Source organism: Bombus vosnesenskii, unplaced genomic scaffold (genome assembly GCF_011952255.1).
Source record: "Bombus vosnesenskii isolate JDL3184/JDL3185 unplaced genomic scaffold, Bvos_JDL3184-5_v1.1 scf7180000013264, whole genome shotgun sequence".
In the NCBI taxonomy this organism is placed as follows: Eukaryota; Metazoa; Arthropoda; class Insecta; order Hymenoptera; family Apidae; genus Bombus; species Bombus vosnesenskii.
Genome location: NW_022882924.1, coordinates 1,499,061 through 1,523,836, shown reverse-complemented (window position 1 = coordinate 1,523,836; position 24,776 = coordinate 1,499,061). Strand labels below are relative to the sequence as shown.

The 24,776-nt window shown below is 41.8% G+C and overlaps 1 protein-coding gene across 11 annotated transcripts in view; it reads right to left on the bottom strand.

Moving 5' to 3' along the window:
- The window catches only part of LOC117237654 (nesprin-1), a 112,207-nt gene that overhangs the window by 4,577 nt on the left and 82,854 nt on the right, over window positions 1-24,776 (bottom strand). For all 11 annotated transcript variants that reach the window (XM_033501907.1, XM_033501828.1, XM_033501897.1 and 8 more), the window contains 7 exons: window positions 18,082-24,023; window positions 17,287-17,983; window positions 16,799-17,098; window positions 15,712-16,668; window positions 9,892-10,194; window positions 5,834-6,091; window positions 277-3,012 (listed from right to left, as the gene is read on the bottom strand). In XM_033501907.1, coding sequence (XP_033357798.1) covers window positions 277-3,012; window positions 5,834-6,091; window positions 9,892-10,194; window positions 15,712-16,668; window positions 16,799-17,098; window positions 17,287-17,983; window positions 18,082-24,023 — 11,193 coding nt within the window. The remainder of the gene's footprint in view (window positions 1-276; window positions 3,013-5,833; window positions 6,092-9,891; window positions 10,195-15,711; window positions 16,669-16,798; window positions 17,099-17,286; window positions 17,984-18,081; window positions 24,024-24,776) is intronic.

Sequence of the window (24,776 nt, the reverse complement as noted above, 5' to 3'; positions counted from 1 at the left end):
AACAGTTGATCAAAAAATATTTCAAACGAAATTTATTAATATTAAGCATCTATCAGCGTAAAAAAGCTTTTGGAATTTTTCTTACACAAGAAACTGAAGTCATCTTGTATTTTTTAAATGGCAATAATTTCACATTTGCCAATAATCAATAGATTCTTCGCTAAACATCACAATGAAGTGTTTCATTTGAAACACTTTGTTATAAATTACTCATTGAATATCAATAGATATTTATTATTCTATCTATTAGAGCATTCGAATAATTTCCAAACTTACAATATTCTTAGCAGCTGTGTTTAATCCAGGTCCAGCGACAGGATCCGGCGTAATTGCTATTTCCAGCGTATCCAGCGCATCGTTGCACTCAATCAGAGCAGCTTCCAATTCTATCAGATAGGCATCGCTAGACGTCATCCTCACTATCCTCGGCAAAGTGTCCACTTGAACAGCAGTGTCCTGTTCGAATTTCAACGTCTCCACCTGCACAGCTTCGTCAACCTCCAACTTCTCCTGTCCCTCGATTTCCGCTCTCAACGAAGCTACTCTATCCTTTATATCTTTCCATAGCACCTGATACTCGTCCACCAGCTCTTGGATAGTCGCCACGTCATTCGGATGACATTCTTGCATAACCTTCAACGCCAACTCATCCGCTTTCTGCAATGTGAGGTTCTGCGTACGAAGCTCCTCCTCGATCTCGTTCAACTGTTGTAGTCTTCGACGTGTCGAGGATTTTTGCTCAAACGTAGCTAAATGTTGCGTCGTGGTCAGTCGAACGTCGACTTGTGTTAATCCGACGACCGCCGCGCCGTGTACCGTGATGAAATCTCGATAATTCTTCTGTCCCTGTTGGAGCGCCAGTAGAATAGCGTTCGTTCGAGGTTTCAACGTTTGCCACTTATCGATAAGCCGTCTAGTCTCGCTGATAAGCGACTTTAGATTATCTGGTTCCAGACCTGTCCTAGCTAAACGACTAAAGTTTTGTTCGATTATCTTGATCACCGATTCGTGCGCCTCTATATCATCGAAGATGCCTCTGGTTTTCTCAATGGCTTTCTTCGATTCTTCCTTGGAAACTTCATCCAGGTTGTTCTCCAATTCTGAAAGGGCCACGTCGATTTCTTCGAGCCAGCCCCCGTGTTCCGCCCTGATCTTCTCCAGTTCTTGAAGAATTTTCCATGCGAGAATGATCTTCCCTTTCCTCTCTGCAGATTTCACGCAGGTCGCTGTCCACCTACGCTCCAAACCTTCCATTCCGTTCTTTATCGCGTCCGTGTTGAAGGAAGTCTTCCAGGCGTCGCAGTCGCTCAACAGAATTTCGCAGAGATTCAACACTTCGCCGATGTTTCCGCTTTCTGCTTCGATAGTCTTCTGAAGATGTTCGTGATCGTCGAGCTTCTTGTCGATGCAGTTCTGAGTGATCTCCTCGATCACGAACGTCTCCGATAATTGAGACTCCACGCTGGCCAACCAGCTCCTTAACTCGCTTATCCTCTTCTCCAACGTATCCATAGTTCTCATCAAATCGACCAATTTGCTGGCTCTAGATTTTCCCATAGCCAGCAACCGTTCCCATCTCTCGTTCACTTCGTCTAGAGTTCGCTGTAGCCTTCCGCTTTCCTCTTCCTCGGCTACCTCTATCAGATCCTGGCCAGTGTTCTGTATCCACAAACGTTCTAGCTGTTTCAACGCGATATCCGCTTGCAGATCACACTCCAGTCTCTTCAGGGTCTCCTGAGGTTCGTTCGGCGCCATTGTGTCACAGTCTTGAATTCTGATCTCAGTCTCGTCTATCCACGTAAGTAACCTGGCCGATCTATCCTTCCAACGATCGTAAAGATCGCAACGCTCGTCCAACCTACAAATAAGCAACGCGGTCTGGTGTTCGAGGTCTCCGTGCTGCAACCGAAGAAGCGCCTGTTGTTGATTCAACGATTTCATATCGATGGGGCTCAGACACTCCCTCAGCTGTTCTGTGATCACACACAGCGACTCTAAATCCGTGGTCATGCCGGCTAGTCTGTTTTGCAGTTGTTGAATAGATTCCAGTTGCTGCTTGGTATTTGACAAACTGGCAGGCCTCGCGTGGAACGCTGCACTGAGTGTTTGACCAATTTCATAAAACGTTGTCGTGATGTGCTTCGCCTGTTCTTCGTATTCTGCATACAACTTTTGTATCCTCGGTATGTAGTCTCTCCAGATTTCGAGACTAGAACTAAGATTGGCGATCCTTTGAGCGTGAGCTGCAAGTTCCATTCGAATAGATATGGCTAGTGTCTGGTCACAGTTCACGAGCAAAGTTTCTTGTTGCTCTTGCAGAGACTCCAATTGAGATTTGCCTTGCTCTATTTTATCCAGCAGTGCCTGTATCCTCTGAAGAATTTCGTTTAGCCTTTGTAACTGGATGAATCGAAGGTGTAACTGGCTTCGTTCTCTTTCTATTTCCTTTAGCCAGGACAGCAATTTAGTTTGGTCCGATTTGTACCTGTCCCACGCGGCCAATCTGTCACGCACCGCCGCGTGTCTTTCCATAATTGCAGCCAACGTTTCATTGTGCAAATTCGTCAGGATGTTGAATTGTTCCGTTGTCGATAAGTTACTGCCCTCTTCCGATCGAACGGTGAGAATGAGATTCTGTTGGTCGGTCAGGAGATTTCGATGCACCTCGCACAGGTTTCTGTGTTTCGATAAACCGTTGTAGTCCCCGGACACGTCGTTAGATAGGAAATCTTGCACGTCGGACAGATACTCCTGCCAGAGTTTCAGGGCAGTCGCACCATCCTGCGTTTTGACTAGATGAGCCGATAAACGGTGATACTGTTGGAAGGTTTCTCTGAAGACGTTCTGCCATCGTTGCAGTACCTCGACTACGGATAGTTCCTGCGTCGATACCTCCAGAGTGCGTTCTTTGATCGACTGTAGCTGTGGTTCCGTGCACGTGAGCGCGAGAAGATGGTTACGAAGGAGCTTCAACTGTTCCTTCGACTCGCCTTGGCTCACCGAGGTGAGGCTCTGCAAGAAAATAATAAATCTTGTTAAACACGTGGTCATTTCAAATAAGAGATTTATTTTGGATAAAGAATCTTTTCTTTGAATACCAAATAATTGATTTATCTTAGACAAAGAATAACTAACGTAGCAAAAGCTAAAACTTCCTAATATTTAGTTTCTCTACAACCATGTATTTGCTAAAAAGCAATAAACAATAACTTTAACCTTTATTCGGATACTTAAAACGATCGATTTACTTTAGAAAAAAGGGTACCTAACGTACAGAAAAGGCGACTAAATCTGACATATTTAAAAAAATAACGAGAGATGTTACTCCTCTTCCACTTAAAGCTATCCATTTATTTGAAACAAAAGATAATTAGCGGAAGAAAAAGTAAATCTGCCTTCAATACATGAAATTCCGTAAATCTAAGCGAAACTGATTAAAAAAGGAGTCTTCCCGGTATAAGACGTTCTCCCTCCCTATCTCAAGTGCGCTTCGCTTCGTTGCTTGCTATTTTCCGATACCGCTTTTCCGGCTCTATTTCCTCCTGTCCTTGGGAATTTCCACCGACAAACGAAGAATCAGTATAAACTATCCACAGTGAAATTCGATCGGAAACACAATCGAAGTCGCATACTCCTTGTACGTTAGGGGCAGAAGTTTCGCGTCGAGAGGGTGCACGTCCGGATTCAGCTGTTGCGGATTTCGTGACTGATGTAATTGCCACCCCGGGCTCAAGCCCTTCGGCCTTGACACAACAAAGTGTTTCGGAACTACCGCGATTAAAATATAAACGCGCGTGCGAGGCCTGTGCCAAGCACCCGATAGCACGCCGGAAACTGACGGACGCGTATACAACGATATACTCCATTGACGCAGCCAGAGGAATCACCTTGACAGGCAGCCGCAGTTGCGATTCGTGGGTTCCTTTCAAAAAATTCCAAGCGAATTCAAATTACTCGAGACACAGCAGAATCGGCCAAGGTTCGTTCGAGAACTCGCTTCCTCTATCTATTAGGTTAGCCTTGTACGATAATAAAAATAGCCATCAGCAATATATTTTGTAACCAGTGTGCTCGAGTGTATTTTCGAGCCACTTGAAACATCGACGGTTAGATTGCCGTAAAATGTTACGTCGGAGGATTAAGCGAAGGAAAAAATCGATATTTATCATTTTCTCTACTGATTACCACGAGATAAATAGTTTTACTACGCATGGAAAAAAGTGGAATTTATAAGGTTTCGCTTGTACGTTCGAGCCGCGGTATCTTGTACTTGCATATGAATCTCCGAAGGCCAGAATAAGAAGAGCATATGCTGTTCTTCAACGAGTACGAAGCTTACTACTTTAGAAACCTCGCTTCTCAGAAACGCGCCCCTGTGGAATTCAGACGGCGCGCCGCGATGCGCTGATTCACTTTCTGCGCGATCCATTGATCCCAAATTAACTGTTATTCGTTATGTCAAGTCTATCGTTTCGGCATAATTCAATCTTCCGTTTTGACTTTAAATTTCAAATTTTTACGAATTTTATGAACTTGAAACCTTAATTAACTGTCACAGTTGGAAACAGACTTACAGACTTTTTAAATTTCAAATGCCGACGGATCTTTTAAACTTACAAATTTTTCATCGTCTTGAAGATTTGAAACATTGATTTGGTTTTAAAGATTTGATCGGAAACTACAGTAAAATGTCTTACAAACCTATAACCAACGTACTTAGGAAGGAAAAAAAAAAAAAGAAAAAGCCTGGAAGTTGAAAATGTTTATACTCGTTCTCCAATAAGATTCCGGCCGATTCGATTTCTGTTCGAATTCTAACGTTGTATCGAACAATGACCTCCGTTGAGGAAGAGTAGTTATGTCCCTAGCAGCGTCTGGCGCTAATTTAAATAAACACGTACTCGCTCACCGTACGATGTTAAGCGCACGTGTCAAGACGTTTTCCACCGATAACTATACCACGGGTCCAAAATATTTACAAATCTAGGATACCGACCAAATTCCCAAAAGTGATAATCGCATAAAAGGAACTTCACGGTTTAATCCAGATTTATCATTTGAACCATAACTTTTCATTTGTCTTGCAAACGCGTTTGAAGCGAGAGATAAATTCAAAGCGTCTAATACTTCATGAATTATTCAGAGAGGTAATAGAGCTTTAACCTGTCATCGTTAGATCATTTACATTCACGCAGCAGCTAAGCTTAAACTACATTGTAATGTATAACTTCGTCTATTCGAACTTGATGGAAGAGAAAGCGTTCGATATATTTCAAGTTCGTGTAGTAAGAGTCCATCGATTTTTCTTATAACTTTTCACTAAAATCATTTCCACGTTTAGTTCACAATCGAATAAGCGAATAAGTAAATAATCGTTTAGCTGAAAATTAATTAAATATTTGATTCGAAATATATCAAACTCGTTAATCGAGTAGGATGAGTTAACTCCTTATTCGGATTCTCGATTTCCTGGCTATTACAATTTCTCTATTCATAGACCTCCGATATTTAATACCTTCATCTCTGCCAATAATAAATTACGCGATATTTATATTTACGACTAATGCACGATCCGATTGAAAGCGTTTTCTATGCAAAAAGGAGCTTGAAAGGTCCTCCCGATATCGCCATATTATAAAAATAAAACACTCGTTACGCTCTATCGATCGCGTTATGCAATCAAAGTGAGATTTACCTCGCAGTCTGCCATGAAACTAGGAAGCAAAGGATGAAACGAGTAAAAAAATGGAGAAGATAGAAAACGTTTAGTTAAAGCAGGAAGTATATCAGGAAAAAAATAAATGCTTCACGAAAGGATTACGTAACAACTTGCCTGTTGGACCGAGTCCAGGAAATTTTTCGTCTGGCATAAATCGCCACGTGTGAGCTCCTGGTTGAGGGCACGGGCGTCTGCCGCATCCGCTAGACACGACAGAGTTTCACGGATGTCATCCAGACGCTGTCCGAGTGCCTCCACTTCGCAGTTCAACGGTCCACTCGCGTCCAGACCGACGTTCGACGCGATCTGCGCCACCAGCCCTTGAAGCTCCGCCAGCCTCTCCTTGTGTTCCGCCATCGTTTCCTCGCAAATCTGTCAAAAAGTGAATAGTACTCTTAGGTTGATATTTAGTTTCCATCGACAATCTTTAAATCGAAGTTAAGGTTTTCTCTCCTCAGAGACGATCAACCTCTCTTTAACCGTAGACAAGAGAGTACCGTTGCTTATTCGACGTTATTATCAAGATATCTCGCGTGTTTGAACATGTAAAATGTATTATATAAAAGGAAAATGAACGAAGTTTGTATGTGTTTTTAAGAGTGTGGTGACATTCTACGCTTGAGGGAGTTTCTAATCCCTACGCATCCTTGGACGAGATACCACACGGTGTAATGTGATTTGTGTAACGTTATAGAAGAAACATCTCGCGTTTAATATTCACAGTCAAATGTCATTTCATGTAAAGCAGGTATAAAAGAAAAAAATGGTGTTTTTCAAATATTTTACATTTATAATTACGAATCCTTTTACATTCACGTACGAAATGTCTCATAACGCAATGTCGTTGATGCAATTCTATAAACAAGATATCTCGCAAACTTATCCATGTACATATGATATTTTTTAAGCATCACGTATCACAATGAAACGACACGTGATCCATCTAGAGTTATACGTACATTTGACAGATGCATTTCAGTTTCAGTGGAACGGCTCTGAGTGTTCGATGCTCTCGTTCGAGTTACAAATGATCTTTTCTATATTTTTTTTACCGGCACGGTGATGGAAATGGTGTAAAGAAAACGACACTTCCGTACTGGTTTTATCTAAATTTGTCGGGACGTGTTAGCGCTAATTGCAAACATGGTGATTAAAGTGTTTCAGTATCGAGCTGTTATGATAGTTTCGTGGTCGCAGCAGGATTCCAGAAACCTGTTAAATACGCGTCAAAGATAGGGGAGTTGTCTGTATGCTAGAAATAAACGCGTGTTATTGTTTGAGAAACGAAACCGGAGATAGCAGGCTGCGAGCGAATGCTTTTTGAAATTCATGGCAGCCATGAACACGCAGACATGTGTGAACGAGAATACGTGAATGGGGCGCTCAGGAATGAATGATTCGAATTAATAAACGAGAATAAGAGAAAAGAAAGGTATTGTGGAGAAATAAAAGGAGAAAAATCGACTTGCAATGACAAATGCGCGAAATAGTAGATGCGTTTCGACCGAGTTTTCAGTCTGCATTCAGTTTATTTTTGCCTACGTGCATTTTAAGTTAACGAAACGCGCATTCAGTTTCGCGTGTTACCTTCCCAAGATTATGAAAGCATTTTTTTATTTCCGTATCATTCGCGATTCTTTGATATCCTTTTCTAGATCAAAAACGTACACGATCGCTCGATGACAGCCACACAACTGCATCTTTTGATAAGGAATAGTCACAGTAGTAGGGACGTCGAATGCAAACTACAATTTACTAGATTAGCGCACAGTGTCATGCACGAAGACTCCGCAGAAATTCTATTCCAGTTCGTTGCATCACACGTGCGCCGGATTACACAGTTCCAACACAAAATTATCCCACGCCTCGAACCACGAACGTCATATATCGATGTCGATATAGATTGTATACTATAATTGAATCACGCTGAAACAACATATCTATATATATAATTCATGTAACGAATACAATACATCATCTTCGTTTATCATCGTGTAAATTCTAATCAAATAAAAACAACTAAAATCTACGTATAAATTCAAGTATGCAGTAGAAACCAACGCTGTAAGAACGATGATAGCAAACGTATAAATTGCCGAAAAATCACGTAAATTTTAATCACATAAGAATAACTAAAACGATCGTGTAAAATTTAATTAATAAAACCACCTGTATCACCATATAAATTCTCTAAACACGGCAAGACGTAAAAAAATCGATAAACCGCACAGATTTATAGGAGAGCAGAACCGTCCTTCAGCGTAGCCGGGCACGTTTGATATCGCAGAATCCCAATTCGATCGTACCTTTATCTCCTCGGGTGTGCACATGCTTCTTAATTTAGGTCACTGTTCATCGTTCCTATTTTTCACAGCACGTCACGCACAATCCACCCGCGGACGGACAAGCCGACGGTAGAAGGAGCAAATCGGGCACGTGTCGTCGCGACATCGGGTATGCGGTTCGAATTTTCGATTAGCCGGAAACTGGACACGGTTCTTGGCCACCGTCGATGGTACGCGCATAATCGCGCGAATTGCTATGCTTGCGAAACGTGTTTACGAGCGATGTACGCTTATCGGTCGGTCTCTCGAAGAAACGATAATAATACACGGAGAAACGAGACGGATAGTGAACACACACACAGAGACACGTCGACGATTATAGAATAGATGTGTGAAGAAACAAGCGTCTCGACGCTCTGGACCAGACTGGCGTCCTCGCTTCTTCGGGGATCGATGCGCATACCCTGAGACTCGAGTGGGGAGAGACTCTGTTGCCCCGTATTTCAACGACCTACCCTCGCAGCCACGTTTCGGCGCACTTGCGTAGGGTGAATCGTGCCTTCTACGTCCGTTGTGCCGCACTAGGCGTGGTGGGGACGATGACACTACCCCGAGGCTCCCATTCAAGGGACGATGACGTTCTGCTCGCACTATCGCTTTGTCTGAACTGAGACTTTTTTTTTTTTTTCATGAGTGATGCAGGAGTAGAGTCATGGTTCACCGGTTTCACGGTACTAAGAGGCAGACATCGACTTTGTCGGTGGCGGGAAAATGCTTTTTTATGATTTTAAATGGATGAGATGATTGCTTGGTTATTGATCTTGTGTTTAGCGAGAGTAGATACCAGGTTCGGTATTGACTTTTGTATCTAACGGATACCTATAAATACTCGGTTGGGTACAGTAATGTAAATAATTAATAGACGTTTTTTTTTGTAGCTAAAGTGCGGTCAGAATAATTATTAATCATTCGAAGGAAAACAGAATAATAAGCGAAAGGAAGGATAACAGAAAAAAATTATGAAGCGCAATGTCGATGGGTGAAGATAGGTTAACGAATTTTAGCAGATACAACATTTTCGGCTTATCTAGACCCAACAGATAGTTTGTCTTGTTCGATAGTGTGTACAAATGTTACCGTGTTTTGCTGATAAATATTATGTCATCGATATATGACGTGATAACGTTAATGGCCACTGCCAGCATAAGTTGTCAAGCCTTTAAAGTAATAATATACGAAAGCAAACTGAGGATTCTACCGTTTAGTTTGCTAACGTTCAAACGAAAAAAAAAAAAAAACATAAAGACGTTCGAAGACGTCCAAACATTTGCTCGGTTGTTTTTTTTTTTTACATTCGTATTCGTTTAACAGTCTAATCTAACATTACGATATATACGGCTAGCTTTATCACATTTACCTTGCCAGTTGATCCCTCGTGGTTACTTGCGTTACCGGCAAAATTCATTAGTCGATGCTCACCGATGAGTCACAGAGATAAAAACAGTTCACTCTCTGAATCGTTCGAAAGACAATAGAATCCCCAGTTTAGAAATGGCAACAAAGGCTATAGAAAATTTCGGTGGTATCTGACACTTTGAGCCAATTACGATTCCAAATTCGATGACTCGCACGCTAAATATAGATTTACAGAAACTTTCCACTTTCAGCTACTCTCTTTCTTTCTCTCCTAATCTCTTCACGCTTCAATTTTTCATTTTCACGATAACGCTGTATCTCGTGTTTCCTCTCCTTTCAGATAAAATCCCAAGTATCATAAAATTCAAAAGAGTGGAGGCATGTGCCGATCACGCGTGAACCGACCAATCGACCAATAAACTAACTAGCCAGCTGTGCAAATTTCGTAAATAAAGAGACGTTCGCGCGTACCTTGATGTGTTTGACGGCCTCTTCAGGTGGCAGGTTGGCGACGCTGTCCATCTGCGTGTCCACCCAGGCCTTAACAGCGGCGCTCGAGTCTTTGTACTGCTGCCACAATCTGCACGCGTGCTGATACTTGGTGCAAAGGGCATCTAATTCGGCCCTGGTGTCCTCCCAGGCTTGTACGGCCTCATTTACCGCTGCTTCGACCTTCTCGCGGACCTCTGCAGCGCAACCCTCCCGCAGAGGTTCGGCAGCCTCTCGCAATTCGCCAATGAGAACTTCTCGCGCGCCCAAATCACCGCTCAGACCCTGCAATAAGATAAAATATTTCCGTTCGTACACAACCCACACATACACAAGTTTTTGCGTCCCGTCTCTCTTCCTCTCCTGTGCTCTTGCCCGACGTGAATTCGGATATTGTCGGAACAACTTGCAGAAAGTCGACGAAAGATTTAGTGGAATTCTTTGATAAGAAGTTCAGTATAATTGGAACAGTTCATAAAATTTTAGCATTGCTTAGTTCGATGCTTTTTACTTAGAGGAAGTATGTGCATTTGTGTATGAAATTATTTTAAACAAATGCAATAATATAATAATGTTGGAATATATTTATAAAAATTGGAAATATTTTAGTTCCCTAATGGGTAAAATCTATCTTCTATAGGAGATCAATTACCAAGGATTATAGGACCCCTGTGTCCTTTTTTATTGTACGATACACAATACGATTAAACGTATTTGGTCGAGTTCCTTTAATCGGTTTGTTTATCCTCGTTTCGCTATACGGATCAAAGAAGCGAACTCGCGCAGAAAGGCTTCTTTTATCGGACCTCCGGGGTTCAATGAAACTTTAATTGATTTTGTACGAACGATTAACTGTCTCTTCGTTGACTCTTACTCGCTACTTCTTCTTATAATAACCTTTATTTTCCATTGGCATATGTTAATATATCACGATGTAGCCAAGGATAACCGCGTTTGGCTAGTGATTTCATCGTATACGGATTCTCCATATAAGATAAACATTCTAAGCAGGGAAAATACACTTTGCACGCGTTTCATGCATATTACTAATGATTAAAATTATCTTTGACGTACGTTCCGCGATATTTTACATCGATACGAGAAGGTTCGGTTTTATTCCTTTCCACCGCGTGGAATCGTCAAGTTATTATATAACTTCGAGCACAGGAAGAATAGATACAGGAAGAGACTTTGCATATTGTTCCATTGTTTCTTGAGACGATTAATCGAACGATGAATGTATTGCTCTATGATCTCTTGGTTAATTGCGACCGTCGTAGCTATTAACTCGAAAGGCCTCTCAAACACGTTTTCTAATTCTCTTCGTCCACATAAAGTTATCTTTATTAGCATATTTTAGTCTCTTGGATATTTACAAAGAGATATTTGCAAAGAAAATAGTTGGGATTATCTAATTTACTGCATTAGAAATATTTTACTCTCTTTAACTAATACGTCCTATTTACCATTTTAAAACTAAAGAAGCTCGAAGTTTTATTATTTTCTTTTCATCGTCAGTGTCCTTTAAAATTCAATGTCAAATATTTAATCGTTACTTCCTAACGACCTGTATGATATAACAATACTTAAAAGGTAGAAAACACGAAGACATTTTAATATTTCAATATAATACCTTGAAAAATGGAATAATGTTAGATTGGACATCTAAACTAAGGAAGATAAGTTGTATAGGCTGGAGCCGGCTCGACAGAAGTTTCAACTCGTTAGAAAATTCTGGTTGCCCGAGTGCTCGTATTTCTCGAACGCAAAGAATACTATTCGGAGCGCGGGATATTCGCACGATCGTGGGATATCATTTGGAATCGCTATAACATTCGACTACATAACAATGTGTATATCGCCGTTGCTGCTCGAAGAATGCACGTGCCAATTTCCTTTAAATATGCACTATAAATAATTTTGAGTCACGAGACTACGAGCACGTTTCGAAGCCTGTGTGGCTCGAATTCGGTCAGAACGTGGTTGGACTAATTTTGTGTCGTGTACTCGAGTTCGTTCACCTGGCTGACGGTTTTCCGGCGAAACCTTTTGGCGGAAATCGAATAGCCGCCAGTACATTTCTAGCGAAACCTCGTTTTACACCAGGCAACTTTTTCTTCGAATTCGTTCAGCAAATTCTATAATTTTCTTCGCTTCATGTTCAACGAGGAATTTATTTTAAACTGATACTTAAGTGAAGTAAAATTACCGTAAGTTTCATTTAGCTGAGAATCTATGAGTTTCGTGAACAAATCGCGTGAAACTGTAATGAAGGGAAATTTGTTCCAATTTAACGCTCGTAAAAAGTTTCACTTTAGAATCTTTTGTCCTGGAATAATTTTAAGTCGCGTGTTTCTACTTAGGAATTTTTTTTAATTGAAAAATGAAATGGAATTTCGCGACAGGAAAATAGCATCCCGAAACTCGTGTAACGTGCGATTAATTCGGATAATCGTGACTCGCTTCGTGTCTATTTCAAGCCGTCAAGTGCCACGGTGGCAGCCGATGGTGCACTTGTCGATTTTAACGAAGCTGATCGGTCGATTTTTCGCGAGCCGGAAGTTACTAAAATGCACCGGCCTGCTCTTGTGGGCGCGGTATTGCGATAACTAACGGAACAGGAAGTCGCGACTGGCCTGGAGCTTCCGCTTTATATGATATAGCCGACAAGAATAAAATTCCTCGAGTGTTTTATGACGTTATCAGCCGAGCGTCAAAAATAAAAGCAATCGAGGGAGCATTGCATAACGAAAACGTAGTCGTGTTGAAACGCGAAGAAAACAATTTTTTATTAAAAATATCTGAAAGAAATATGAATTTTAAGCGGAAAAGATTTTTCGCGTGTAGTTAATTGAATAAAGAGTCATATTTTACGACACCACAGTATCGTTCATTTGTGAAACTCCTTTCTCATATGCGAATATATTAATAATAATTATCTGTTCTTGTAGCACAAGCATCTCGAGATTAATCGCTGTATAAATAATTAACAAACAAACCGAGCTATTGTAAAAATATTCGCTTTCCCAATTAAAAAACTAATGAAAAAGGAAGAGAATCTTATCTAAAACGACTCATCTATAGCAAACAAAGCCATATGTGTACCGCACGCGGAATAACAAACAGGAGGTCAAAAATGCGCAGCTGGGTGCGGTCGCTTGTTGTCCTTGTATCCGAATTTTGTAAACTCGTGGCAAAGATTTTGGAAAGCAAATCTAATCGGAAACAATCGTTACCGTACTGAGATCGTAAACATCGATTCCTTTACAAGCTAGGTAAATCCGTGCTTTTCCACATGGCATAGTTTACATACCGTATCACTGCGTCATACATCCTGGCCACCGTGCTCGTTTGTGTCATCCCTCGTATATAATTATATCAATGTGGATGAGCGAGCGTCTGCTGCATGCTCGTTTCCTTCATTTTTACTTCGACGTGCATCGCGCTTATTATGATTCACATCATTTTCATTACTTATAGCATTGCCACGGGAGAATTTTATTCTTACGTTGTTTTGGAGTATTACTGCACTTTCTTCTTTGATATTTGAATATTCGATAAGTGGAAGTTATAATTTACATTGCGAATAAATATTTTAAGCTCGATCGATTATAATGTTCGAGTATAAAGAAGGAGCAGTGAAGAATCATTGAGCTTTTCTATTAAATACTTTTCCCCTTTTCATTATTTTTCAATAAAATTTCCAATTAGACTATCGTAATTCACAATTCTAGCGTAAGAAAAATAATAAAAAAGATTTTAATTGAATTTTGTAAACATTTCTCTCTTTTCGTTTGTCCTTCTTTATTCCTTGAATTGATTTTCTTTTATTCTTTGTAATTCAAATAATGTCACGTGGAATCGAAGAATTTCAGGTCGCGTCACCGTCGCACATGAAAAATGTAAATGAGGGATTTTACTCGCGATGTCTCGATATCTGTTGTTCGTCAAGGACAATTCATTTGGCCCGACCTGTTGCCGATTACCATTTAATCGTCAACGGACTTCTATCCGCGACTAATTTTTTCTAATTATTCAGACACGGAACATAAGCATTACACTGTTTGTTTCGACGAAACTAAAAACGACTTTCGAGCACAGCTGTTGATTATGTTCCTTCTATAACGAGTCATCTCCGTTTTTTGCATATTTGTATACACATTCTTCGACCTGGTTCGGTTTGTTTGTACAGAGGATTACGACACACGGGACACCACGAAGTGACAAAACATTACGAGTTCGCTGCTATCGTTCCACCGTTACGTTTATCCCTTATCTCCAAAAATATCAAATACGAAACAAAAAAAAAAAAATAAATAAATAATAAAGAACTAACAACATATAAATAAAAAGTATCCGTATGTTCTAAAACGATAGTCAAACTCTACATTGCATATTCTAACGTAATAGTGAAACGAAGTTGAAGAAGAATTCGATACGTCCTCGAGTTTCAATTGTTCGGATACTTTGCATTTTTATAAATATTCAATGCTTACTTCCGTTCAATCAACTCGACGTGTCCAGGGCACAAGTATGCTCGACGGTTTCTTACGATCATTTGCGTCGATCGTTTCACCAATTTCTCACATGATTCGCGTTGCCGCATTTTTAATATTTCTTACGTTTCATTTTGTTAACGAAATCGAAATGTTTGAGGACCTCCATAGTGAGGAAGATTGTTTAATACGAAAGAAGAAACGCACTCGCGTGTCACTTATGTCGCCAGTCACTGTACGAAGGAACGAGAACGTTTAAATACGCGCGCTCGACACGACCGCGACCACGGAACTCGTGTCACTGATACACGACCTCCGATAACACCGATCCCAGACTTGTTAGGCGCCTGCGCGCTCTGTGAATCGCGCCGCTTTCCTCGCACGTGGCGAAGGTTATCGCAGAGGAAAGTGCGTCTTCCGGTGAGAGCATCGATCGAAATGCTTCCGTACGTCACTTCATTTTAATTTCTAGGAACGCGTGTTTTTAATTTTCAGTCTGTATTAATTTGAAAGATTTGAAAAATGGAATATTCGAAGTTCGATGTACAGCGAGAGCGTCGATCGATCGATAATCTGCGTTGGGTAAGTGGATTTTAATTTTTGCGAATTCTCGCTTTACTTTTAAAAGTTTTACGTTTGAAATATTTGAATGAAAGTCGATTAAATATTTGAATATTCAAAGATTGACTATGTATGTAGCAAATATATTTTAAGTAACTTTAACTTTAGCTTTGAAATCTTCCATACCTGAAATGTTCGTAATTTATTATGCCTTCCAGAATATCTTTTATTTTCTTCTTTTCTTATTTTCGGAAATATCATATAGTAATCGGCGAAAAGTCGATTACATAGGTATATATTTTCCGATGAACAAAGTTTCTAATATTAGGTTTCCAGCTTTTATGCGAAACTTATTTTGGAATATTCATAGAAATGCTTTCTGTACGAAGGAGTTACATACTAGTTTCTTCAATTGCGAACGATTGGAGGTGTCGAGGGCGCGCAAAAGCAGGCCGGTCGATACCATTCGGTTAGTTATTCAAACTTCTGCAAGTTTTAACGCATTCCGAGGCGCGAGAGACTTTCAAGGAATGTTCGAGCATACGAGCACCGGGGGCGTGTTATTGTAAATCTTGGATGCCTCGAAACGTTACATCGGGGGCCGTGAATCGACTCACGGTTTCGATTAGGATTCTTCCTTGATTAACGACAATTAGCTCGCGTGACGTAAGTAGCCAACCAAGAACAACGTACTTACACAACGTACGATTACCTTTGCACGATCGACATAGAAGTTCAAACTTACCTCTAGCCTTTCGGTAGCTTTCAGTAGTCTTTCATAATCGACAGATCCTTGCACGGTTAACAATTCCATCATGTAGTCAGCCTCTTGAACCGATTGCTGTACCATCTCCAACTGTTTCTCAAATCTTCTCCATAAAGCGAGCCTGTTCTTCAACAACGTTAACAATCGCGAACATCTGGCTTCTAAGTCTGTATGAGTGTCTTGAAGGTTGGAAATGTCTCGTTCGACGCTTACTGGCGATACCGAGACTCTCATTACTGTGGGTAGAGTGTGTAATAATTGTCTAAGGCCCATGATATCCTGCCATAAAATCGCCAGTTCGTCGGCGACAGTTTGACATCGATCCACAGCAGCAGCGACTACTTCGCTTCCCTGTTGTTCGCTTCCCTCGCATTGATCCAATATAGACGATTGTCGTTGATGGGCTTTTCTAACGCGGCTAAGGCCACGCTGGATCGCCTGAAGCCTTTCCCTCAGCAACTGTGCTGCGTCTAACTCTTCGCTAATTTGGCTCTCTATTCTGCGAGCCGAAGATAGTAGAACACCGACCTTCTCGCTCTCTGCCACGGGAAGCAAGCCTAGGCGACCTAGCTCGTCTTGGATCAAGCAGATCCTATCGAATAAGACTGTCAAACGTTCGATGTATAGATCTAGTTCTTCTTCTGTCTTTAGAACACCGTGAAAACCATCGACGGTTATTCGTAATTCGTTTAGTTCTCGCTCAAGGAGTTTTAGCTTCTCGTTGGACGAAATGTCCTCGGAGGAAATGTTTCGAGTCACTTGCTCTTGAATGTCGTTTATTTTCTGCGAGACGTCGCTCCAGCGATCTTGAACCTCACGATGGAACTGCCTTTGTAACATCTCGTCCGATAAGGGAATTATTCTCAGGGCTTGCTCGAAGCTATTGTTAGCTTCTTCTCGAATGTTGTTGTGCACCTCATATTGCGCTTTCAATTCCTAATAAGACGGAAATATTCGACGTGTAAAGAATTTCGACGTTTCAACTTCGGTTGTAGGAATTTGTAACAATTTTTTTAACTTAATTCTTCAAATATATTAATCGTTCGAACGATTTTTCATTACTTACCCAGAATTGGCGTATATGGCCTCCTGAAGGATCGCGGATACTGACCAATTCCTTCTCCACCGACGTCATCCAGTTCTCCAAACGGTTCATTAGTGCTTCCTGATTGCACCAACTCTCTCTAAACGCCAACAATTTCCTCAACGACGACTCTACGTTATCCTGAAGCTTCACGATAACGTCTAAGGCTTCGCCATAACGATCTTCGGGATCCTCGATGTTCACCAATTCTTGGAGATTGCGTGCCACGTTCAGAAGCTGAATAAGCCGAGCGTGGTGTGTCGCAACGTCCATTGCCAGAGACTAGAAAAATATCAAGTACGTGTGTACCCGCTGTATCCTCTTCCCTCGGTGAAAATCAATACACGCTAAATATCCAATATCCGATACCATTATATAAAAAGCAGCTCGAATTAATTCATACAAGACTAAACCAAAATACGTGATATTATTTATATCTGTGATTCTTTAAGAAGAAAATATTAATTTACCTGATATAAGGAGATGTACTGGTCATAATCAGACGACGTCACAGTCTGGAGATCAGGAACTCGTTGATGAGCAACTTGGAGCCATCCTCTCTCCTCTTTCACCCCTTGTTCCAGAAGAATCCACCTAGACGCAGCCAGAGCCATTTGCTGAGCTCTAGATGCGGCCTGATCCAGCAACGATATAGCTCTGCTATGCAATTCTTCGTGAAGATCTGAATATTTAGTTCTGGTTTCTGGGTCCAAATTTCCTTCCAGCGACTCCAGAATTGCTCGACAATGGTTTAGATTCACGAAGAACTTCCTGTGCTTCTGCATCTCCTCTTGTAAATGTTCTAAACTCATCACCGAGATAGGACTCTCTAATAGATTCTCCGCGATTTCGGTGATCTGAGCGAATTCTCGAAGAGTCTGCTCGTACTCTTCGGCTAAGGCTAATAATTGGAGGAGACGTTCACGTTCGATGCATATTCCATGCTCGATTATTTTCGTCATCTCGTGAGCCGCGTAGGTCTCTTCTGGAATATGTTTTCCAGGATAGTCGCGTAGTAATTCGTGTGAAGTGGTAAGCAATGTTGCGGTCTTCCACATGTGACACCGGTTCATATTTTCCAGTTTGTCCAGCTCTTGTAGCTTCCATTTTGTGGATGCTTCGAGCTCAATGATTTCGTTCAGCAGTTTTCGTTGTTCTTCGATTAATCTATTAAAATAAAAGAGAAAGAAAATAGAAGAACTTTAAACTTTGGATAAAAATTAGAAAGGATAAAGAGTACTATTGACTTGGAATAAATATCTCACCTGTACATATTGTTCACTCCATTCACAAATTCATCCCACCTAGCGAGCTCACTCGTAAGTTGTTTCTCTCCATCGTCGGTCGTGTCTTCGATCATCTTAACCTGAGTCATGAGAGCGTTCAAACATTCCTGCAAGTTTTTCCTATCTTCCCCTGGATAACTGGTCTCCACTAATTTCCAAATATCATTGAGCTCTTGAATATTCTCTTCCACATTTTCCACTTCGTCCTTCAGTTCAACGTAAGTTTTATCATCGTGAGAGGGACCAGTAGGACACTCTTTGCTCAAGAAAATTCTGTATTCGATGGTCTCCAACCAAGTGGAAATCGTATCTACGATGACAACCAGAGTTTCTTCGACGGCGATCGCGTCTTTTTCTTGAGCAGCGTCCCTCAAGTGAGATAGTTCCTTCCTCACGTCTGCAGCTCGTTCCTCAGCTAGTTTCTCATTTGCCACTTTATCCAGATGAGCTATATGAAGAATGTTTCCTAGATGACTCGGTTGTTTAGCGTTTCGAAGGCTCTGCATTCGATCAGCGATCGCTTTGGTCGTTTGACTGCTCTGCGTGATCTGATGTTGAGGTTCATATTCTGTTGTTTCAGCTAACAAGAAAGCTTTCGAACTCGCGCCCTTCTGTGGTATCGCGTGATGAGACAATTCCCACGAAGGTTGATCCCTTCCTGGTTTTTTCGAAGATTCACTGATGATATCCGCGTAAGTTTTGATTCGTGGCCGGTCATCTTCCTGTAAAATTTCTATTGATTCTACAGGAGAAAATGGTTCTTCGGTCGTGTCCATTGGTTCAGGTGAAGGCATGTGTGGAACAATCGACGCCTGTTGACCTTCTGCTTCGTCTTTGACTAACGTCCACACATCTGGCGCGTCTTTAATTGCTATCGGTTCCATCATTGTCAATGATGCGCTTTGTATAATTTCTTCGTCTACCTTTTCGTCCGGGACAATTTTATTATCATCGTCGTCAAAGCCTCTTTCGAAGAAACCAGGTTCGCCAGAGGCAGACTTTTCTTTACCCACGTTTTTCTTGGTAACATCGGAATAAGACAATCTTAGAGACACATCTCGCGATTCTACAGGTTGTCCAAATATGGATTCCAGATCCTTTTCAGTCGTTGCGGGCGTTTCGTTGGTCTTGTGTCTCCTCTTCCGTTTCTGCCTCCTTCCAACGCTGTCGTCTATCTTTCCTGTAGAGCTTAAATCCTCTGTAATAGTCGTATCTTGCGAACTATCAGTGAATTTACTCGCAGTATCGGTAGTAGTGTCGCTAGTTGGGAATTCTATGGTTGCCTGCAAACGGATTTTAATTTCAGCATCCGTAGTTTCGGTGTCTTCCTTCGAACGTGCTACCGATTCCTCAATTTCTGATTTCTCTATCTTCTCAGAGAGATTCTGTTCGTCCTTGAATTCCTCTTGAACAGTTTCTTTCATAACAGGTTCTGGTTCTGTTACTTCCTCGATCTTCGTATCCAGGTATTCTTTATATTCTTGTACTTGTACATCAGGTGCTACTGGAATTTCTGTAAGTTTTAGAGGCATCTTTACCTCTGCATCTACCACGTCTATCGTGGCCTCTATCACATTGCCTTCTTCATCTTTAATCACTTCCTTTTCTTCTCGAGGTACTAGTAATACATCGTTTGTTTGCTGTGAAGCCGTCACCAACAACGGTTTCTCTTCTTCGACGCTCGTTTGCGCGCCATCTTCGCGAGTTTCGGGAATGATTTGTACACTTTCCTCAACTTGTGCCAACAATTCGCACGTCTTTATTTGTACTGAGGTGTCCAATGTCTTTATCTTCTCCGGTGTGACAGTCTGAGACTGTTCATCCATCGATTCTTTCTTCTCTTCTAAACTGGTCTGAGAAGACAGTTCGCAAACCTCGACTTTTTCAGGGGAAAATGTAACTGGACTGGTCTGTATCATGATTTCTTGAGTTGGCTCGGCCAACATAGTCTGTGATTCGGTTTCTTGAGTGTCTGCCTGCCGGGGACTCTCTCCTGGGGTCGTTTGCGTTTCCATTATCTCGACAGAAGGATGTTCTATCAAATCCGCTTGGATATTGAAGTCCAACGTAACTATTTCTGGACTGGTTGGCTTGCTAGTTTGCGCTTCTGTTTCTATGGTCTTAGGTGCTTCAGGAGTCACAGTTTGAGTAGCTATTCCAGCTAAAATTTTCTCTTCAATTGGTGGCGGGGTGGTCTGCTGTTCGACAGCGACAACTATTTTCTCTGCTGTTTGTGTCTCCATCTCCATTGATGGCGCAGTTGGCGACGTTTGTGCCTCGATAGAAACTACATCCGTTGCTACCGTTTGAACCTGAATTTCTACAGTTTCTATTGGAACGGTGGCTTCTGTAGTATCTTCGATCGGACTAGTTTGAACAGCATACTCTTCCATTCTCCTCTCAGGAGATTCTATCGTTTGAGTGCTCGTTTCTTCTATCTGAGGTGGCTCTTCGGTAACAGCCTGAGCGCCAAAATCTGAAGCGGGTAACGGAGACGTTTGCATTTCAGAGTGTTGAGTAATCGATTTTTTAGGTTCTTTTTCTGGTGTAGTTTGCATGCCAAAGTCCAAAACAGACAACGGAGACGTTTGCATCTCTGCGTGAATTTCCGCCATTTTCGGTGTTTCAATCGTTTCCGAATCTTCGAGCGAAATTGAAGAAGTTTGCGCTTCTTCGTGAACTTTTACGATTTCTGGTGTCTTGGTCTCCTCTAATAAATGCGGCGAGGTTTGAATATAAATTTCTGATATCTCTTTTTGCTTTGGCGACGTAGCAACAGAAACGTTGGACGCTTGTGGAACAGTCTGTGTGTCTGCCTCGTTCGATGTGACGGCTGGAGCTTTGTCTTTACCTACGTCAACGTCTGCACGCTTCTTTTTCTTCTTTTTCTTCTTCGTGGCTTTCGCATATTCGCTCTCCATCGGCGCCAGATCATCCGTGAATTCTTCATCGTCAGAGCTAGTCTTTGGGAATTCCGTTTGCTCTTCGTCCTTGACGCTTCGTATTCTCTGCTTCCTCTTCTTCTTCTTTTTCATCCTCATCACACTCTCGTCATCCGGCGTTGTCGCCGATATCATCGTTCTGTCCGCCTCATAACCGTCTTCTCCTTCCGATGTTTCGTCTTTCGGCAACGTCTCTAGCTCCCTGGATTCCAACATCTTCGTGATATCAGGCTGTGGCGCTTCGCTGATATGTTTCGAAGAATCAGATAACGCGACGTCGATCTCTATAGACTCTGCAATATTGGATACCAAAGAAGCGCTTGATTTCGTCTCCATGGACGACATAGGTGACTTAACCTCTTCTTCGATCTTCTCAACCAACGGTACAAATTTCTCTTCTTCAGGTTCTATCGCAAGTTCAGTCTGGTACTCGTCTTCTTTCTCCGACGTAATCACATTGTCAGAAGTTCCTTCCTTTTCCGAACAGATAACAGACTTGTCAGTTTCCTCTTTCTCCGATGTAATAGTAAACTTATCCGAGGTAATCATTGTTCTTTCTGAGAGACCGACATACTTGTCCAAGCTGACAATCGTAGGCTCAGCAACCGGTGGAGAAGTTTGTACGATCTTGTCGTGAATAATTAATTTGCTCTCCTTGTCTGCAGGTAAACTGATGTTGACGTCTTCTTTCACTATACGATGAGGAGCTGCTTCCGGTTCAGCCTGACTCTTCACCTCCACCGTAGGCTGCATCTCTTCACCGTCCTTCTTCACAGCCAGAGATATCTCCACTTTATGGAAGATCGGTTTGTATTCCGGTTTCAGTGCTTCGTCCATGTAGTCGTCGACCGAGTAATCGATCTCCGGAATGAACGAGTTCTTCACTATCTGCTGTTTCACGTGTATAGGTAAAATTTCCGGTTCGTCGTGCCTCTCGCACTCCGTCGATGGAATCGTCGAAACTGCCCCTTCGATCTGTGTAGGTTGCACTTCTGAAACGTCAACTATCTTTTGTAGTTCCGTTGATGCAAATTCTACCGACGATTCTGGTGCTCCTGTTGTCGCCGTTTCGATCGATGGCTTTTCCTCTAGTACATCTACGGTGCCTATAGTGTCATCGTGCTTTTCTACATCTACCGTGCGACCTTCTAGCTCGATACCGGGTGTTTCTCTGCTTACTGGTGCATCGACAGACTTACAGGTCGCCTTAGTGATGTCGTCCGATACGATCGACTCGATCGAAGACTTCGCTAACTCTTGCTGTACCTGTGTCTCGTGTATCTTGATCTCTCCGATTGGACTCTGCAATGCAGCAGATACTTCAGCATCGATGAACGCCTGGCTGGCTAACGGAAGCAACTTTTTGTCTTTTACCTCGACCAGGAAGTGCTCCTGCTCGTACTTGTCCACTAGTTCAGGTTTCTTTTCAACGAATTCCAATTTTGAGCTCTTGTCATCAAGGTGAATTTGCGATAAAGATTCTTCAGGAGTTCGTGGAGATTGTTCCTTTCGAATATCCGCTATCGAAGGTTCCATTTGACTCTCCAAAGTCTTCTCTGTTGGAATAGCTACGTCTACAACTTTTTCTTCCTTCTTCTCGGTCACTGGAACATCTTTTTTGATATCAATTAATGGCTTTTCTTCCAATGGTTCTGGTTCTATATATACCGTGCTGGGGTGCATGTCTTTGGCGAATGCTCCAAAGAACGGTCCTTGCATGGGTGTGTCATCGGTTACGATCTTTTCTACCTTCAAATCTTTCTCTTCTTTGTCAGTGACTTCTTCGACCAAAACGCGTTCTGGTGTCTTCTCTTCACCTGTAGCTCCATCGCTTCGAAACTGTCTCTGTTCCTCTTGTTTAATAACGTTGATGCTAATATGCGGAATATTCTTCTCATCGATCTCCACTTCTTCGGGCTCTTCTATGATCTCCTCGGTAGTGGTCTCTTTACCGTCCACAATCGTAACTTTCCTAATAATCCTCCTAGTCTTTCGAATCACTCTTCTAGTAACTTGCTGTACCACAGCGTGCACGCTCGACGTTTGCGCCCGATATTCTCCACTTTCCATCAGCAGTCCCTCCTCGAAAGGTTGTGGACTGATGTCCTGAACGTGACCTTGGGTCACCATGTGCGTATACTGCGGCGCCAATTCGTATTCCTCCACCTTTACATCTTTGTAAGGAGTGCCAGTAGTTACTTTTCCGCCATGGATCTGTTTCGTCGTGGTTTCTATCGTACCATCTGGCTTCGTAGTAGTCACCGTGACCTGTTGATCCTTCATGGTGGCCTCTGAGAAAGCTTGCACCACGGATGGCGCGTCTCCAATCGCCGTGGACGTGGATGACAAGTGTTGTTGAGTGGTTTGTCTACTAGTCATCGTGGTTCGTCTCAATTTTCTTACTATTATCCTCTTCGAACCATCTTCGTCTACTACCACTTCGGTGGTCACGTCATCTGGCTCGACCAGGACAGTTTCGAATGATTGTGGAGCAGCGTGAACGATATTTAACTCGCTGGTGGTATTGTCAGCGTTCGTGGGATCTTGATATTTCATATCAACGACGATGTCCTCTGCTGTCGCTTCAGCATGTTCCTGATCGGTTTCCTGAGCGGAAGAGGAAGGTACGTTCTTCGTGGCTATCTCGATCACATCGTGATCTCCTTCCGTGGTTTTTAGAATCTTTATCGTTTCTTGGGTTTGAACGTTTTCGATGTTTGGGTGTGCTATGTCCATGGTTTGCGTGGTCAAAGAGTGACATTCTGTTGAAACTGGCATTTTATTTGTTGACGTTTGTTTGGTCAGTTGTTGTGGTTTCTCGACGATGTTCGCTAACAGACTTTGTCCTGTTTGCAGAGAAACATCGGCTAAAGACGGCATACTAGTTTCGAGGGACGAATGAATGGAGGGTGCCTGATCGAGGGTGGCATCATCTCGGTCTGACGTTTCGTCCGCTTGCGCCTCTTCATCGCAAACCTCCTGGAAAATTTAAGAAACGATTCTGGTTCAAGATACCTGTCTGATCATCCTGGATGCTGGTTCTTCGACTGCTGCAATGTTTTTCTAAATAATCTGTCATCGTAAATTTTATTTACTTTTTCTCGTATAATGATAGAACTGTCTTTCAACCCTTAACTATATTATAAACATTATTCCGCTAGATATTTGAAAAATGTTTAATTATGTAGTGTAACGTACAATTTCACATTTAAATGTTTTATTAGGAGCCACAGTAAAAAATTAACATATTTCTAGTTGTATTATCTAGCAGTATTATATTTTTAATCGCACTCTAGCAATTAAGTGTTAAATATACGTTGATCATTGTATGTATGTAGTTTATTTTTATGGATGATGTGACTGAAGCTCTAACAATAAAGCTATTAAATTTTGCTACTTTGCTACTCCATATTTTGACATTTAGATTTCAAGTTTCAACCAGATATAATGGCAGATTTTATTACGTCGCATTGTCCAAAAAGCCTATTGCACAACAGGACTGAAAGCAATGGCGTAAGTAACAGTGGATTCCACTGGGTCGTGGTAGCAAAATTTAACGCGTCTGTGTTAATGATGGCACTACGTTAATCACTGGCTTTTTACGCGGAAGACCACATTGATTATCCGATGATTGGGTCTTCGATTATTTCGATTTCAGTATTGCTGCACCTGCATAATATCGGTGAAAACGAAGACGAAAGAATTATTTAGAAAACATGATCATCGAGGAGT